We start from the raw sequence: 19,144 nt of genomic DNA, 5'->3' as shown, positions 1-19,144 counted from the left end.
CAGCTCTCCATCTGATGATGCAGCCATGCCATTCAAGCACACCCCATCTTGCAGAGCTATTCCCTTACGTCTTCTCCACACAGGGAACATTTGTTCCCTAACTTGGGTGCAAGCCTCATTATCTGCAATGGGTTTACTCGGACCTGCACCAGCAATTTTGCAGGCACAAGTATCAGCAGACCCAGCAATGCGGATCAAAGCCAGGAAGCAGCATGGATATCAGCAGTACTGCTGCCGCTGGTACTGTGCCATTCCCACCCTCAATTCACATCCCCTCCCTACCCCAGGTTCTGCCAAGTTCCTCCCCCTTCCCACTCTGTTCTTCTGAACCCTGCCCTCCTGCCCCTTGTGTTAACATAGCAGCAACCAAGCTTTGGGGGAGCTGGTGGAGTGTGGCCATGGCAGGTCGCTGCTTATGGTGGTGGCCCAGGCATTCTGAATGGTGTGTCACCATTTGAAGGAGTCATAACGTACACTTTGCCACTTCCTTCAGAATGCCCTCCAAAGGTGACCGTAATACAGCTCCAGTTGCCTTTGGGGGTCCATGTGGGTCTGACCCTGCAGGTTCTGGATAATGAAATGTGTGGGTCCCGAATATGCAGATTCAGTAGGCCCACTATATGAACAAATATATTGATCATCAGCTATGTTTCTATTTCATCATTAGGTGTTCCTTGTTATTCAGATCTGGCCTGAGTAGAATAATGTAACATTTGGGAAGGAAGATGCAACCCAGGAGTCCAGCACTGGAGGCCAAGATCGAGAAGACTTGCACGGCTGCCGTGTATTTCCCCTTCATGCCCAGATAGGTGGGCACAAAGGACACCCAAACACTGCAAAAGACCAGCATGCTGAAGGTGATGAACTTGGCTTCATTGAAACCCCCAGGCAGCTTCCTGGCGAGGAAGGCCACAGTGAAAGAAATGGCTGCCAGGAAGCCCAGGTAGCCAAGGGCACAGTAAAACATGGTGACAGACCCTTCATTGCATTGTAGGATGATCTGGTCAAACTGGGAATGCACGTCAAGTTCTGGGAAAGGGGGAGAGATTCCCATCCAGACCACACAGATGCCAAGCTGGCCGGCAGAACAGAAAAGGACAGTGGCATATGTCAATTTCTTCCCCATCCACTTCCTCATCCCATACCCTGGCTTGGTGGCCATGAAGGCCAGAACCACCGTGATAGTCTTGGCCAGCACAGAAGAGACTGCAACTGAGAAGATGATGCTGAAGGCACTTTGTCTGAGAAGGCAGGTCAGCTGGTGAGGCTGGCCAAGGAAGAGAAAGGAGGACAGGAAGGAGAGCAGGAGGGATGCAAGGAGAATGTAGGTAAGAGTCCGATTGTTGGCTTTGACTAGTGGAGTTTGTAGATATTTAATGAAGATTCCCAAGACAATAATTGTGGTGACAGACATGAAGAGCACAAAGAAAGTCAAGGTGATTCCCAGGGGTTCTGCATAGGCCAGGAAGACTTCAGCTCTGGGGACACACTGAGCTCGGTCTTCATTTGAATATTGATGTTCAGGACAGTTGTCACAGTGCACTGCATCTGAAACAATCAAGAATGATTTAACCATTTCAGAGTTCAACAAACTTTGCTTCTTATACATGGCATGGTTTGCTTTCCATTAGATTTATTCAATATTCATTGTATTTAATACTAAATTAATGTGTCTTTGGAAAAATGTGTACCCCTCTTCATCTATGCATTCACTATACATATTTTCATGTATCTGTACTTCATAGATTAAGATTATTCCTCTCTGTCTGTACCAAGATTTTTAATATAAGGTCCAGGAACAGGCAGACAGAAAAAGGACCCTCACAGAGGCAAGGTCTACCTCTTATTTCACCCAATGAGTAGACCTTCACTGTGCTTCTGGAGATGGAAAAGGGTTGAAATTTTGTTCGCCTGCCCAGGAAGGCACTCCAGGAGGCCATTTCTAGTTTTAGGTTTCTCTCCCCAGTAGGGCAGAGAGAAAATGCTCTTGTGGACTTTAGGGGAAGTGATCTTTAAGACCCTTGGAGGACTGAGCATGACTGGGGAAGAGGCATCCTAATGAGACACACTACTTGATGGGTAGCACATCCCCATGCTTTCAAGACACTTGTATGACATGCTTACTTTCACAGTATGATATCAGGATAAGCATGGAATGACCCTGGAACAAGTTAGAATTTTTCCCATTAAAACATAATTGTTTATAGAATAATTGTACTCATTGGGATTTTTGCTATAAGGGCAAACGACAAATTAGGTATAGATAACAAGGGAGGAGTGGAATTCATTTCTCTCTTCCTACTTTTCTTCAGTGCAGCCTACCTTCCTGGGTAGAAATGGTCCCTTTTGCGCATGGAATGCAGGAGTGGCAGCAAATTTGCTTTCCTTCTGGAACCACCTTCCTGGAGCCAGGTTGGCAGAATTCAGTGCATATGGACTGGGGTGTTGTCTAAAGGACAGTAAAAATAAAATAAAACTAACACTTTGGGAGTTTAATTTTTAAGCAATGGGTGAGGGTGACATAAAACCAAGGAGTTGGAAGGGACTGAAGTAATCATCCAAAAGAGGAGGGTCTTAACCTATCAGGTACTTTTCCAACCTCTCCAGGTAAGCCCCGGCAGCCTCAATGTGATAATTCAGACCTGTGCCAGGGATATCACTGGTACAAGGCCCAGTTGATCCATGCAGGCAGATCAGGCCTGGGAAGAGGGTTAGGATATGGCATGCATTGGTGCAGCCCCCTCCCAGGACCAATCCACCCATTGCTGTCCCATCTTGTCCCAAGTGCATCGCCCCTGCCCTCCACCTGCCCCTGCACTGGACTTACCTGGTCTGGAGGGCATCCCTGCAAAAACCGGCACCAGCAAGGCAGCTCCAGCCTTCCCACCAGCACACTGCGTGCGCACTACAGCACACAGCAGTACTGCTGCAAAGCACTTTATGGTACTTTTGCAAAAGCATGTGCTGGTGGAACTCACAGCCCAAGGATAGGATTGGGCAGTGTGTATGGAAGGTCACAGTTTTATGATGATTCACTATCGCATGTGGTCAAATATGAGGCAAATGTGATGAGGAACACTCAAGGAATCTCCAGGGGACCAAAAAGAAAAGTGCCAACACACTGCACATTTTTCAGATAGCATGAACATTCCTAGATCTTTCTGCCATTGTCTGGACCCCTGAAAGGAAGCAGACTTCATAGAGCCAATAGTCACGATGTAGGGCAGTTCTTGAAAGGCCTCTGGAAACTACAGTGGGTCAAAAATGCTACTGCTAGTATTTGTATTTGTATTGGCAACCTTCAGTCTCGAAAGACTATGGTATCGCGCTCTGAATGGTGGTTCTGGCACAGCGTCTAGTGTGGCTGAAAAGGCCAATCCGGGAGTGACAATCCCTTCCACACCAGGAGCAAGTGCAGTCTGTCCCTGGTCTGTCTCCCTGGCTATGGGCCTTCCTTCTTTGCCTCTTAGCCTCAGACTGTTGGCATAGTGTCTCTTCAAACTGGGAAAGGCCATGCTGCACAGCCTGCCTCCAAGCGGGCCGCTCAGAGGCCAGGGTTTCCCACTTGTTGAGGTCCATCCCTAAGGCCTTCAGATCCCTCTTGCAGATGTCCTTGTATCGCAGCTGTGGTCTACCTGTAGGGCGCTTTCCTTGCACGAGTTCTCCATAGAGGAGATCCTTTGGGATCCGGCCATCATCCATTCTCACGACATGACCAAGCCAACGCAGGCGTCTCTGTTTCAGCAGTGAATACATGCTAGGGATTCCAGCACGTTCCAGGACTGTGTTGTTTGGAACTTTGTCCTGCCAGGTGATGCCGAGGATGCGTCGGAGGCAGCGCATGTGGAAAGCGCTCAGTTTCCTCTCCTGTTGTGAGTGAAGAGTCCATGACTCGCTGCAGTACAGAAGTGTACTCAGGACGCAAGCTCTGTAGACCTGGATCTTGGTATGTTCCGTCAGCGTCTTGTTGGACCAGACTCTCTTTGTGAGTCTGGAAAACGTGGTAGCTGCTTTACCGATGCGCTTGTTTAGCTCGGTATCGAGAGAATGAGTGTCGGAGATCGTTGAGCCAAGGTACACAAAGTCATGGACAACCTCCAGTTCATGCTCAGAGATTGTAATGCAGGGAGGTGAGTCCACATCCTGAACCATGACCTGTGTTTTCTTCAGGCTGATTGTCAGTCCAAAATCTTGGCAGGCCTTGCTAAAACGATCCATGAGCTGCTGGAGATCTTTGGCAGAGTGGGTAGTGACAGCTGCATCGTCGGCAAAGAGGAAGTCACGCAGACATTTCAGCTGGACTTTGGATTTTGCTCTCAGTCTGGAGAGGTTGAAGAGCTTTCCGTCTGATCTGGTCCGGAGATAGATGCCTTCTGTTGCAGTTCCAAAGGCCTGCTTCAGCAGGACAGCGAAGAAAATCCCAAACAAGGTTGGTGCAAGAACACAGCCCTGCTTCACTCCGCTTCGGATGTCAAAAGGGTCTGATGTGGAGCCATCGAAGACAACAGTGCCCTTCATGTCCTTGTGGAAAGATCTGATGATGCTGAGGAGCCTGGGTGGACATCCAATCTTGGGGAGAATCTTGAAGAGGCCGTCTCTGCTGACCAGGTCGAAAGCCTTTGTGAGATCTATGAAGGCTATAAAGAGTGGCTGTCGTTGTTCCCTGCATTTCTCCTGCAGTTGTCTAAGGGAGAATACCATATCAGTGGTGGACCTGTTGGCTCGGAATCCACACTGCAATTCTGGATAGACGCTCTCTGCAAGTACCTGGAGCCTCTTTAGTACAACTCGGGCAAACAGCTTTCCTACAACGCTAAGGAGAGAGATGCCGCGGTAGTTGTTGCAGTCACCCCTGTCACCTTTGTTCTTGTACAGCGTGATGATGTTTGCATCCCTCATGTCTTGAGGTACTCCACCTTCTCTCCAGCAGAGACAGAGGATTTCATGCAGCTCAGTGACGATGATCTCTTTGCAGCATTTTAGGACTTCAGCAGGGATGCTGTCTTTTCCAGGTGCCTTGCCAAAGGCAAGGGAGTCCAGGGCCACGTGAAGTTCTTCTAGGGTTGGTTCACTGTCAAGCTCTTCCAGCACAGGCAGGCACTCAATGTTGTTCAGTGCTTCTTCGGTGACTACATTTTCTCTGGAATATAGCTCAGAGTAGTGCTGCACCCAGCGTTCCATCTGCTGTGCCCGATCCTGGATGACCTCGCCTGTGGCAGACTTCAGAGGGGCAATTTTCTTCTGTGTTGGACCTAGGGCCTGCTTGATACCATCATACATCCCCTTGATGTTGCCCGTGTCAGCTGCTATCTGTATCTCGGAACAGAGCTGGAGCCAGTAGTCGTTAGCACATCTCCTGGCAGTCTGTTGGACTTTGCTGCGAGCAGTTCGGAGGACCTGCAGGTTGCGCTCACTGGGACAGGCCTTGTATGCTGCTTGAGCTCTCCTCTTTTCCTCAATGACTGGTGTCAACTCCACAGAGTGGGCTTCAAACCAGTCTGCCGCCTTGTTGGTCTTCTTGCCGAATATGGACAAGGAATATGGACACGATGTAGGGCAGTTCTTGAAAGGCCTCTGGAAACTACAGTGGGTCAAAAATGCTACTGCTAGTATGTTCTGGAGAGAAGGAGCATAGGACTTCAGCGCAATTTGATCTGCATGGGTTACCTTGCTTTTATGCTGTAGGCACAGTTCAGAATTCTAGTTCCTGTCTTGAAAACTGAAATGGTTCAGAGCCTGAGTACTTCAAGGTGTTGCCTGTTCAGTCTGATCAACATCAGAGCTCCGATGAACATGAGGACTTATAGCTCATGAAACTTATAAACTCTGATGAACATGAGGAACTTATAGCTCATGAAAAGAAATTACAGTAGAATCTCTTTAAGCTGACCACCCAAGGGACTGGAGGAAATTGGTCAACATAGGGAGGTGGTCAACATTCAGGGGAAAAAAGGCATTTAAATATTATCATGTTAAGCTCCCAGGACAACAAATACAAGGCCAAGTTATTATTTAGATTGGATTTTTAAAAAGTTTTATTGCAAATATCAATGAGAATTGCTCCTCTTGTGATGCTGACTATTTCTATCATCTATATCTATATCAAGAGACAGCCCACAATCAGTGTTTTTTAAAAACCCAGAAAAAACCAGAAAATTCATAAGCTTAAAAAAAATTGTAAGTTACAAAAAACAACTTGGTCTCATAGCAGACAGGCAGACCAATGCTATCCCTTGCCAGCCCATAGCATGTAGCATGTCACATAGCCCCAACAGCTAAAAAAAACCAAACACATTTTTACTTCTGCTGCCTGGCCTCCACTGGATCTTCTCGGATTCACTAAATGCCAGAAGGTGTTTGATATGGTCCCTCACTAAAAGCTGTTGAGAAAACTCCACAGTCAGAGAATAAGAAGACATGGTCCATAAGTCCTCTCATGGATTGGGAACTAGTTGAGGATCAGGAAACAGAGAGTGGGTGTCAATGGGCAATTGACGAAAAAAGTGGAGAGAGGTGGAAAGTGGAGCCTCAAGGACCTGGAAACAGGGATAAGCAGGGAGGTGGACAAGCTTGTGGATGACACTGAACATTTCTGAGTGGTGAAGACCAGAAGGGATTGTGAAGTGCTCCAGAAGGATCTCTCCAAACCGGGAGAATAGGCAGCAAAATAGCAGTTGTGTTTCAATATAAGTGTAAAGTTACGCACTGGTGATGGGAACCAAAGTGAAAGGACAGTGGCTTCACTATGCACAAGCAACCTCATGTCCCTCACAACTTGATACATGTCCAGGTACAATCGGCAGCCGGCACAGGACTGTCAGCTATGTGCAGTGTGCCCACCTATAAAAACCCTTTTGCACACGCGCTAGCAGGTGTAGGGGAGGGATTGTCGCATGGTTTCTTGCTTTTCCAAGATGGGACAAACCAGACAAAACACAGGCCCACAGTATCGCGTTCAGTGGGCAACTTATGGAGGGTAAATTAATACGCTGTGTAACGGTCGAAGTGGTCAAGATACAACTTACGGAGGTGGTCAATATAGAGAGGTTGGTCTCCCATAGTGTATATGCAGTGTCTGTCCATACTGTGAAATTAGGTCAACTTAAGGAAGTGGACAATATAGAGAGGTGGTCAACTTCGGAGGTTCTACTGTAGCTTATGTTTCATATTGTACATAGCCCCTACAATGGCTAATGGTTCATAAAATGATACCTTTATATTTCAATAGAAATATATCTATATTGATATATCTACATATCTATATATTTAAATATAAATGCTTTCTTATCTATAATCCTTAGCATTTATCTTGAAATAAGCTCAGTAGGAAGTTGTAAAACCCCATATTATCACCCTCATATTTCAGGTGAGGGTTTGATCCTGAGAAGACAGCAGCTTGATTTAGGCTACCAACAGATTTCCTTGTGGATTGGAATTGTCACCCGTAAGCACATTTTTGGATCAGTTTCTTAAAAAGGAATATGTTTCCCACCTTGTTGAAGCCACTAGGCCACACAATGCTCTCCTCCTGAAGGGTCAACAATAAGCCTCGGGCAGCCTGAGTCTCTAGGTTTCCAACTTTGACTCTGAATGCAGATTCGTTGGGAAAGGTGACCAAATTCACAATATCATAGTTAGCCACCAATTCCCCATCCTCACCAAAATAGACCTCTTCCATGGTAGTACTGTTAAAGCGGACGTTTCTCAGGACAGAGTGAAGCTAGAAAGAAAAATGGACAGTCATCATTTTCCCGTTGGACGTGATGTTACTCTTGCCCAGTTCCAGTCTCCAATTTTGTTCTTCCTCTGGCAGAGTCTGATGTGGTCCTTGAATCTAGAAGCAAATGCATGAATGCTGATACTCTATGACATTTTGACAAAAAATGTAATAAAATAATTCCCAAGAATAGTTGAATCCAGGGATGTGTGGTGGGTGGGGAGGCGGGGACGGCAAAGCCTCCCCGCTGGAGTCCTTCAAAAAGTGCTGCCGCCGTGTGATGTGCACAAGCACTCACAACCCATGTGCAAAAGTGCAGGGATTGTGAGTGCTTGCATGCCTCAAATGGTGGCGGCACTTTTCAAAGGACTTGAATGGGGAGGCTGTGCCTCCCCTGCCTTCCCACCCACCACATGTCCCAGTTGAATCAAACCAAACCTCTGAGTACATTCTAGGTGAATGCTTGAATGTTTTTGAGAAAAAGCTAGAACACGCCCACAAAAGCAAAAACCTTTGATATTGACCAAGTCAATTGCTCACAAAGGCGCCCGTGAAATGTACCTACCACTGCTTCTAACTCCCTGTTCCTTTTCCTCTCAGAGAAAGTACTCATCTTTGGCACTAGGGGGCAGGAAGGAGGCAACAGGTCTTCTTGGTGGAAGTGATGTAAACTATACCTTCTTGCCAGCTGCCCACACTTCCCCATTCTCTCATCACAGGCTCATTAGCAACTCTGCTCACTCACAATGGGCAATAGAAGCTTGTCAGCTTGGTTTCTAGTCTCCCTCCAGAGGCACAACAGAGTTTGATCCTGCTTAGCTTTTCAGGCAGTGCCACAGCTCAACCATCAGACCACACCTCCTACCCCAGACCCCAGACCTCCTACTGTTAGGCAGCCGTGAAGTGTGCTCTGGCAGCGTGTTCAGAGCATGAGTTGTTGCCATACTGGCCACCCACTGGAGCAAGTACGCCAGTGTGGGAGGTTGGAGGGGGTGGGGATGGGGGGAACAGGGGGTGGGGGGGCTGTGGGAGGGGGTAGATACAGTGGCGATGGCACATGCCAGATCCTATCCTCCTTATTCACAGCCCCCCAGCCCCCTTTCTCTCCTTGGGCTTGCACCAGTGATTTCACTGGCACAGGTTGGAGGAGACCCATTGTGGGGTGAGATTTTTGGCTGGCCTGCATCAGTGGGGGCGGGGGGATAGGACTGTGCCATAAATCTCATACAAAAAAGATCAATCCTTCTTTTGACATATGATCGTAGCCAGAGGGTATTTTGCAATGTTTTTATCAATGCACACATGCGCTTCCATCATGTTAGTGAAAAGACAAGGATGACATAAATTGAAGGACCTGAAAGCTGTGGCGGTTTTGCACACAACGTGCACTGTAGAACATTCATTAACACATGGAACCATGAGGATTTCCTTATGAATCTGGTACTAACCCAATAGAAGCAGTTAATTTGAATGGGCAGGAGGTCTGGTCTAGAGGGTAGAGCCTCCATTTGCCTGAAGATTAACATCCACAAGGTCGCCAGTTCGAGGCCACCCGCACCGTGCGACGTTGAAGCATCTGGCAAGCTGCAGCTGAGCTGTTCCATCTGCTCGGAGCGTGGGAGGATGGAGGCCAGAATGTTAAACCAGATCGGAGTGTAACATCTTGAATGTGGTGGTTCTTGAAAGAGAGAACCTTCTTTCAATTTGTAAAAATCCCTGCGTGGATTTAATAAGCCTGCCTGTGTAAACCGCCTTGAATAAAGTCTTGAATAAAGACCAAGAAAGGCGGTATATAAATACTGTATATTATTATTATTATTATTTGTTAAGGTTGATCATCAGGGTATTAACTACAGGCATGTGCCACTTAACAACTGTTTGCTTAATGATGGACCACATATATGACGGTGGTCAAAGCATAGTAAAGATACTCCTAATGAGACAATTGCGTCTCCCATGGCCTGCAGTAGTGTCTGTTTACACAACAGAGAGAAGAGGCAATCTATCTCCAGCAGTCAGTGCAGCCAGCTAGTGTCTGGCAGGGAGTGTCTGTTTACACAGCAAAGGCAATAATTTGGACTGAATGTTCACTTAATAACCTAATCTCATAACAACGGGGATTGGAGACCGTATCCCTGTCATTAAGTGGTGCACACCTGTTTATTGCAGCTGAATCACACTGCTGGCTCATGTTCAGCAAGTTCATTGTAACAACTTCAAATTTCTGCTGTAATTTCATTTTTTTTTCTTACCTGCCATGGCTGTATGTTGCAAGGATCAGGTTTGTCTTCTTCAGAAGTCACCATGTAGTTAGATGTGGATGTGATCCTAGCATGGAGAGCATGAGCTACAATGTAGACAGCCTTGTAAATAGTGTAGCTCTCAGAAGACATCCCTTTTTCAAGCCAAGCTGGAGAGAGACCCTCCAGCTTTTCCTTCCCCATGCATCTTGCCCAGGTCTTCGTTGACAAACTCTGGTTGGAAATGAAGCAGTTGAAAGTTTCTGACCATACTTTGGAGTATTCATCTTGAACAAAGAAAAGGTCCTGGGATATTGACCTCTTGTTCATTTGTGTGACAAAGGATAAAGCTCCATGGAATAATTTGATGTCTGTGTACGTAAATGAGGTACTCAAGGTAAAGCCCCATAGAGCTGTTGTGATCCACACTTTCCCTTGAAGGACATCAGTTTCTTCTTCAATACTGACTAGTATATGAGGCAACAAAAGCATTGACTCAGCGTCCCCATAATAAACGAGCACTTTGGCTTTACTGTGTGTTAGATGTGCAAGGAAAGATAAATATTCTTGATAAGCAATTTTAATGTCAGCTCCAAATATTTTTGGAATCCATTGTATGAGGGCTAAACAAATGCTACTCATGGAAAACATCATTTTGATGATGATCAGGAACTTATCTCCACCGTCATTCTTTGGAGCCAGGAGGCTGACCCATGTCCATCTGAAATGCAGGAGCAACTTAATGATCCCCCTGTACTGTGCAGTTTCCTTTGGGGTCATCAAGTAGGAAGACGGAAACTGAGTTTGATCACCCAGAATGTGGTTGACAAAGCTGTAAGTGAGCTAGGAAGGAAAGGGATGGGTGTTCAGAGAAGGAACAGGTGCTCAGATAAAGCTAGCCTGAATGGTTTCTGCCTGAACCTTACCATTGTAGTTTTGGCACCTGTGCATTGCTGGCTTTTAAGACCAATATTGCATCTCTGGGTTGGAATGTAGTGGCATCTGTACAACATTCTGTAACTACACTCCTTTGCTGTATTTTTCTGTGCAAAGAAAAATACAGCATTTCTCGCAGGTGATCTCCATTTTATTGCAGACCTAAAAGCATCATTAACTTCCTGACTTTTCTTAGTACTTGGAATTCAAGTGTATTAAGAGCCCTCACTGTATGGCAAGCCCCAAACCACATGTTACCAAGCAGTGTGTGTGTACTGCTGACCAGTATCGCCGCTACGACAGGGAAAAGGATGTGACCTGATGAAATTGTCCATCTGCTTCACTTTATTGACTGCAGACTGTGATGGTGGGAGGCAAATACTAGTATGATTAAATGAAAGAGGAAAAAGGTAGGCAATTCTCCTCCAAACCTTCTATAAGCCATTTACAGAAACATCAACTACCCTATCTGTTTCTATTCACATAAAATGAGAATGAAGTATATTTACTGTATTATTTTCTTAGCACAGTATGGGACTTTGAGAACTCAACTCAAAAGTGAAATAGAAATTTATAAAGAAGTAAAATTGTATATATAAAATTGTCCCACCCCATCTCCATCTCTTTCCTGTTTGGTAAGTGACAGCTCAGACTATACCAGTGTATACATGAAGTTTTTCCCCAATGTACATTGCCTTAAATTTATTTACAGTGTACCACATTTGCCATTTTGTTCCCCATCGACGCAGTTTGGAGAGATCTTTTTGGAGTTCTTTGCAATTCATTTTGCTTTTCATTGCCCTGGGTCGTTGACCACCAGCATATTGTTTAATGCGGCGATTTTCAACCCTTTTCAGCTCATGGCACACTGACAAGGCACAAAATGGTCAAGGCACATCATTGTGTTTTTGACAATTGATAAGGCACACCATGCTGCCAGTGGGGGGCTCACATCACCATTGGTCCTAATAATAAATGACCTTCCCCTACATTCCTGTGGCACACCCATGGACCACTCGTGGCATGCAAATGTGTCACAGCTCAGTAGTTAAAAATGGCTGCTTTAATGGTAGTTTATCTGTAATAAAAAAATTTTTTAAAAGCTGGCCGATAACCACGTAGAGTTTGAATCAGATTTGCTCATCCTCCTACTTATTGCCATCCATACCTGAGGGATTTTGTAAATGTCTAACATGGTTGCCATCTGAAAAAAGTCTTCAAACTCCCCTCCTTGAATGACAGCCAACAGTTTTTCCGGCCTTCCACACTTGAAGTTAGGGACCATCCATTGGCCCGTGGAGAGCAAGTCCATGGTGGCCTCATAGGGTATCCTTGCACTAAAAGAGTTTTCATAGATGTTGCAGCCTAGAGTGACATTGGGCAAGAGGTGAGGATTTTCATTGATCTCATCAATGGCAAACAACATGGCCAGAACATGCTGGTAGTTCCTCTCCAATAATCTGGAATGAAAATTATGTGGAATATCAAAATACTGCCAAAATCGTAGTTATTCCATTGAAAAGATCAGTTCATTGTAATTCTAATGAGTGACTCCTTGGAGTCAGAGCTATATATTCATGCCATTTACATTGCTAGCCTATGCACAACTGCTCAGAAGTAGGTCCCTTTATGTTCAATGGGCCATATTCCCTGGAAAGAAGAAGAAAAAAGCAGCCACAGCTCTTAATCACGAATCCCAAACTACTTGGTGCTTATGAAGCACCAAATTGGAGGTAAAGGCAATTAGGAGCCTGCCTGCTGCTACCTGAACTTATGAAGATTGCCAGATGCAGTCTCCCCGCTTCACCCATCTTCTGTTTGCAATAAGCATGAGCTTCCAGCATCCCCTGCATGTTTTCATTTCAAACCAAGGAGGCATGAACAAATGAAGCTGCAGCATCGATCTTATTTTCATAAGTACAGGGAAAGGGGGGGTGGAATGGCACTCGCTCGTTCACCTACCTGCCCTCCGTATGATGGGTGTACATGGGAGTGGGGAGCAGAGGTGGCCGTGGGTGGTAGATTTAGATGGTGCAGAGGTACATGTTGCCCCTGCACTGAAAAGAACAAAGTGTGCATTCTCAGATGCTGGATGTGTTACTGCAGTAGCCTGTACCTGGGTGTACAGCACCCTGTGGTCTGTTTGGTTCATGCTTAGCAAGGTTTACACAAGGAGTCGTTTCTTTGAACAGTCTGGAATCTCCTGCCAGTCACTTTCTTCAGAAGAGTATTAACTATCTGCTCCCTCCTCCTTATTAATGCATCTCTAATATGCAGTTAACTGTACATTCCTTTAGTTCTAAGGATTTCTAAAGTCAAAAACCTCAAGTATTTTTCCCTAAGTGGGGGAGTGTTCCAAACACTCAACATTTTGTTTTCCTTATATTGCATCTTCTCCAGTTTTAGGAGATCCTTTCTGTGACTGGCTGGTCAGAAGTGCACACTTTACTATTCTAGATGAGCCCCAATTGCCCCATGCATTTGAATAATTTCTTCTTCACCGACTGCAGTCATTCATTATTATTATTATTATTATTATTATTATTATTATTATTATTATTATTATTATTATTATTATTATTAACAGTATTTATTACTTAGCTATGGCCAATCCTAAATGGACTTATAATCAGAAAGTGTTTGTTCTTTTGTTTCCCATTATTGCCTAAAATTCATAGTGTTGTTCTGTCCTATCAAAGTTCAAAATGAACTTCCACAGCAGCAGCATGAGAAATGGCAGATTTGGCCTTCCATTTCTTGGGCTAATGGCAAGTCTAACTAATAGTAATTATTGCAAACAGCATCTGCAAAATTTCCTCAAAAGGAATATATGAATAGTGATTTTCCAAAAGCAGGTATGATATAATGGAACTGTAATAATGGAGAGTTGGAGCCAGTGGCATAGCTAGAGGGGGTGCAAAGCACTAAGTTTTGTAGAGAGCCTCACCACAGGGTGCAAGGGGCACCATCCCCTCCCCTTCGGAGCCATTCCAGGCAGTGAGAGCAAAATGGAGGCATATGCCTTGACTGCCTCTCATGCGCTCCATTTTGCTCCCACCACCTGAAATAGCTCTGAAGGGGAGGGGGAGGGACCCCTTGCATGCCATGGAGAGGCTCCCTGCAAAACTTAGTGCTTTGCACCCCTCTAGCCACACCATGGTTGGTGTGTTTCATTAATTATTATGTTTCATTAATATTAACAGATGACCCTTCACCTTTCCCTCTGTTCCTGCAAAGCTTTTGTCAAGGAGCTCAGAAGTATTACAGAATCATTCCACTGCCTTCTCAGAGGAAACTCAAGACGTAGACGGCAGCACTGGTTGAAAACCAGCAAGTATGTAAAACCCCTTGCAAATGCCACTTACAGGATTAAGTCATGGATGGGATCCTTCTTGAATTCCGGTGTGGGATGCATAAATGTCCTCAAAGGTATGAGTCCAGCAACGATGAAATCCCCTGGTCTGTAATAATTATGTGGAAACATCTGTATATCTGAGAAATCTAGATTTGCATTGATCAGTACCCCAAAGGGCAAATGAAGTAGCAGCAGCAGTAGAAGCGGCAGAAACATTTCTGACGCAAACAAGCTACAGCCACTCTCTTTCACCTGGCTTTATGACTACTTCATGAACGGCAAAATAATTTGCCAGGAAAGCAGAAGTCCAAATTCCAGGCCAGTCCCATACTGTTGATTGAGTTTAGAAATGCCCAAACCTGGTTTCCTCTAGCGGAGATAGTATCAAACATCAAACTAACAGACTCATTTCAGCCCGGTCTAAACCCCACCCAGACCCTCAGGAGCCTGAGATCTCTTTATATAGTACTCTTTCCAAATCCAATGCAAGAAATGATCAACAATTCTGGATTCCATTGTTTTGACTATGGATCTTCAACCTGATGTCCACTGGGTTTTGGTGGAAGGAAAAATCAATCACTATGATTCTGATAATGACAGGGAAAATGAATACTCTGACACTTGTTGCTCCCTCCCTCCCTCCCTCTCTCTCTCTGCAATCACATGCACAGCAGGAGAAAACATGTTTGCAGAAGTGCACTGACATGTTTTGGTAACAGGATAACACGTGGGCAGCTGACCTCTGGGTAAAATCAGCCATGCATGCAATATGGCTGTTTATTCAATTGTTTATTTTATAAACCATTTGCCTAAGAAAATCTTTTGCCATATGACACAAAACTACAGCAGCAAGTTGGAGGGCTTGAGAGCCCAATCCTAAACTCCCGTGGCGCGCAGCTGCGGTGGCACTGAAAACGGCTGCTGCAACCAAAAACTGACCAGAAGGTCGGCGGTGAAGTAAGAGCCTTCGTGTCAGGTGCCCAGCCTGACAAGAAGGGTCTGGATCCAGTGGAGCTTTGCTCCACCTCCCTCCCTCCCCCTGGCATGCTGTCCCCGCCTTCTCCCCACCCTCCACCTGCCTCTCCCCTCTCCGGAATGCCTCCTCTCTGCCTTTCCTCTCTGTGCCTCGGCGCTCGCCTGGCGTTAGACTTGCTAACGTGCCTTTTGGCACGTTTGCAACCGTGCACACCAGTGGTAAGCCAGTGTGTCGAGCCCAGGATTGGGCTCTTAGTCCTGTCAGAGTTCTTATTTATGGGAAACAAAGCTTTTATTCTTTCAACAGAAGTTTCTTTCTTTCTGGGGGTAAGCTATTGGGCCACATATTGTGGCAGGAGCTATTTTGCAAATACTCCTGCTCTATTTGTTCATCTATAATTAAGTGGTCAAAACTAACCCTAATCGCAACCCTAACCCTAACCTTAATTACACCCATTTGGGTGTATGTTTGATGTTTAGTTTTTTTCTTTCAGAATAATACTTAGCGGAAAACAGCTTTTTAGAAGAACTAGGGGCCTATCCTTCACGTCTGCAACTGTATTGCCTCAAAAATTTGGGTAATATCTGGATTCCAGACTTTCAAGGTGATGCTAAAGCTCACAATATAAACTTCTTTTCCTTGTCCTCATCAAGTAAAAGATGAAATTCTGTGGGGCACCTGGCCCTTGGTATTAACTAGTAACTCTGTTTTCAGGAGGTCTGTTTTCAGGAGGTCAGGGCAGGAGGTCTGCTCTAGAGGGTAGAGCCTCCGTTTGCCTGAAGATAACACCCGAAGGTCACCAGTTCGAGGCCACCGGCACCGTGAATGGCGATACCTTGAAGCAGCTGACAGGCCTAGCCGAGTTATTCCACCTGCTCTTTGGCCGCCCTTAAAGGGAGATATGAAGGAGCTGATTGTCAGCCTGCGTGAGAGGAAACTGGAGGCCAGAATGTGATACCAGATCATAAAAAGATCCATCTGAAATGTTGTGTTTCTTGAAAGACAGAACCTTCTTCAATTGTAAAAATCCCTATTGGGATTTAGTATTTTGTATTGGCAACCTTCAGTCTCGAAAGACTATGGTATCGCGCTCTGAAAGGTGGTTCTGGCACAGCGTCTAGTGTGGCTGAAAAGGCCAATTCGGGAGTGACAATCCCTTCCACACCGGGAGCAAGTGCAGTCTGTCCCTGGTCTGTCTCCCTGGCTATGGGCCTTCCTTCTTTGCCTCTTAGCCTCAGACTGTTGGCCAAGTGTCTCTTCAAACTGGGAAAGGCCATGCTGCACAGCCTGCCTCCAAGCGGGCCGCTCAGAGGCCAGGGTTTCCCACTTGTTGAGGTCCATCCCTAAGGCCTTCAGATCCCTCTTGCAGATGTCCTTGTATCGCAGGGATTTAGTATAGCCTGCCTATGTAAACCGCCTTGAATTAAAGTCTGAGGAGAAATCTGACGACCAAGAAAGGCGGTATATAAATACCTGTATTATTATTATTATTATTATTATTATTATTATTATTATTATTATTATTATTATTATTATTATTATTATTATTATTATTATTTTCTCATGCTGTCATTTTTTTGTCAAAGTCCTTGGCCTGATTGACAAGAAAGGAAAGCAATATTCTTACAATTCAATGAAGCTGGAAAGGAACCTGCAAGGAGCCTCCATAAATAGTCACTTGAGGTGGCAACTGGCAATGCAGACTCTAGGACAAGGCAGACAATTTTTGAAGAACTGGTTACAAAGCTCTGCATGCATTCGTAGCACCATGTGCATTCCCTTATGTTGTACTGGACAATGTTGTACAGAATCGAGGATCATCCTTCCCTTCTATGTATCCTTGGAACTCATTTCCATTGTAGAATCAGGAATTCTATTCTATTAAAGGACACTTTAGCAGCAAATAATTTTTTTTATTTCATGGGGAAGTGTGGTGATCTCAGAAGGAGCCCTGAGCCCTGAGAATTTCTGTGTGTTGGTACTTCACCCTACCCTCTGACCATGTCAAACCTCACGTACAGCCTTCCACATTATACATGTGTGGTAGGGGTAAGCAGAAGCCTTCCACCCAGCTGTGAGTGTGTTAGTCAACTGACAGCCCTCTCACTGAGTTACCTGAGGAGGGAGGAGCATCTCCACAGATGTTCTTTTTCCCCTCTGACCCTTTCTCTCATGAACACCTACAAACAAGCACATGTGGGTGACTCAGAGTTGTCAGAGACCTTGCCGCAGGCTGCTCTGTCACTGTGCATAAGTGGAAATTAGTATAGAAGTGATGTCTTTGGAGAAGAAAATCTATTCCTTCTGCATGTTGGGGCAAGAAATTGAAGCTGGGTTAGGATTATAGCAGATATTTAAACCACTTATTGGCCTGCTGCACTGCTGGAACTTGCATTCTGGTGGCACAATGTGGTTTATGGCAAATGCAAAATGTGACCCACCATTCCGTATAGCTGGGCCTCCGCTGCAGGCAGTGAGTGACCATGTCCCACTGTTCTCCTGAACAGCCCAGTATGGAGTTGGGGTGGGGCAAAGTGGAATTGGAGAGAAACAGGGTGGAGACCATAGTGGGGAGGGGATGTATTGAGTCTGGGAAGGTGACGGTAACAGCTGCCAATATTATATCCCCCCATTGCCTCAGTCCTCCTTCCAAGATCTACTTGGACTTGTACCAGCAAGATCATCAGTGCAGCTCTGAGTAGACCCATCGAGACAGTGCAGGTGTACCCCCAGGAAAAGGAAGAATGTTAGTTTATGTGGCAAGTTAAGCCACTTACAATTTCCCCTCATGCTCCAAAATGCATGGAAAACTGCAAGTTAAAAGTGTGACTAAGGGCTCAATCCTAACCAACTTTCCAGCACTGTCATAGCTGTCCCAGTGGGGCATGTGCTGCATCCTACAGTTGGGTGGCAGTCACAGAGGCCTCCTCAAGGTAAGGCAATATTTGTTTCCTTACCTCAGAGTTGCATGGCCCTTAGCTTAGTGCTGGAAAGTTGGTTAGGATTGTGCCCTTAATGTCCACTCACTGCACCCCCCAGTGAGAGGCAATCACAGAGGCCTCTTCAGGATAAGGGAACAAATGTTTCCTTACCTTGGGGCTCAAGCAGTAAAGGGTTTGTACTGTTTATACAAATTAGGCTCTAGGCACCTCCACTTTAAAAGTTCAAACAAAAGTGTTCAAGGGTAAAATCTAAATTATAGGTTAGCATAGCATGAAAGGATGGAAAGTTTGTTTACCGCTTATTTCTATCTCTATAGCATCATTCTGATGATGTGCACCTTAAGGAGTGACAGAAGCAACAATAAAAAATGTATGTCCCGTAAAATACCGTATTTTTCGCTCTATAAGACGCACCTGACCATAAGACGCACCTAGTTTTTAGAGGAGGAAAACAGGGAAAAAAATATTCTGAACCAAATAGTGTAATAAAATATGTCTCTCCGCTGCTCTGTTTCCATGCTGCTTAGCATATTTTACTACCTCTAGTTTAAAAGGAATTTTATATGCTAGCCTTTTCTGCTTTATCATCCTTGCACTGGTAGAATGAGGTACTGTAGTATTTTTCTGCAAGTGCATTGTCACTAATCGATGAACATTTGCATTACCACTGAGCGCCTGCATTTGCATTTCAATTTGCATTTGCATTACCATTGCATTTGCATTTGCATTACCATTGAGCACAGGCAGGACCCTGGTCAGGGGCAGAAGCACCTGCCAAGGAGGCTCTGCTGCCCTGAGAATGCCTGCAGCTTTGCAGTATTCGCTCCATAAGACGCACACACTTCCCCCCCCCCACTTTTTTGGGGGAAAAAGTGTGTTTTATGGAGCAAAAAATACGGTAATACATATATTTAATAATGGGCAGAAGGTCTGGTCTAAAGTGTAGAGCTGCTTGATAACCCCAAAGGCAACATTTGA

The 19,144-nt window shown here is 45.3% G+C and overlaps 1 protein-coding gene across 1 annotated transcript; it reads right to left on the bottom strand.

Moving 5' to 3' along the window:
- Nucleotides 1-652: 652 nt before the first annotated feature.
- Nucleotides 653-14,464, bottom strand: LOC136639054 (vomeronasal type-2 receptor 26-like). Its single transcript, XM_066613081.1, has 6 exons — nucleotides 14,259-14,464; nucleotides 12,062-12,353; nucleotides 9,970-10,800; nucleotides 7,493-7,720; nucleotides 2,323-2,449; nucleotides 653-1,548 (listed from the first exon to the last, which is right to left on the bottom strand). The coding sequence occupies exons 1-6, from the start codon at nucleotides 14,462-14,464 to the stop codon at nucleotides 653-655; spliced, it is 2,580 nt and encodes an 859-aa protein (XP_066469178.1).
- Nucleotides 14,465-19,144: the final 4,680 nt, after the last annotated feature.

This window comes from Tiliqua scincoides, chromosome 2, assembly GCF_035046505.1.
Source record: "Tiliqua scincoides isolate rTilSci1 chromosome 2, rTilSci1.hap2, whole genome shotgun sequence".
NCBI lineage: Eukaryota > Metazoa > Chordata > Lepidosauria > Squamata > Scincidae > Tiliqua > Tiliqua scincoides.
This window is presented reverse-complemented; position numbering and strand designations above follow the sequence as displayed.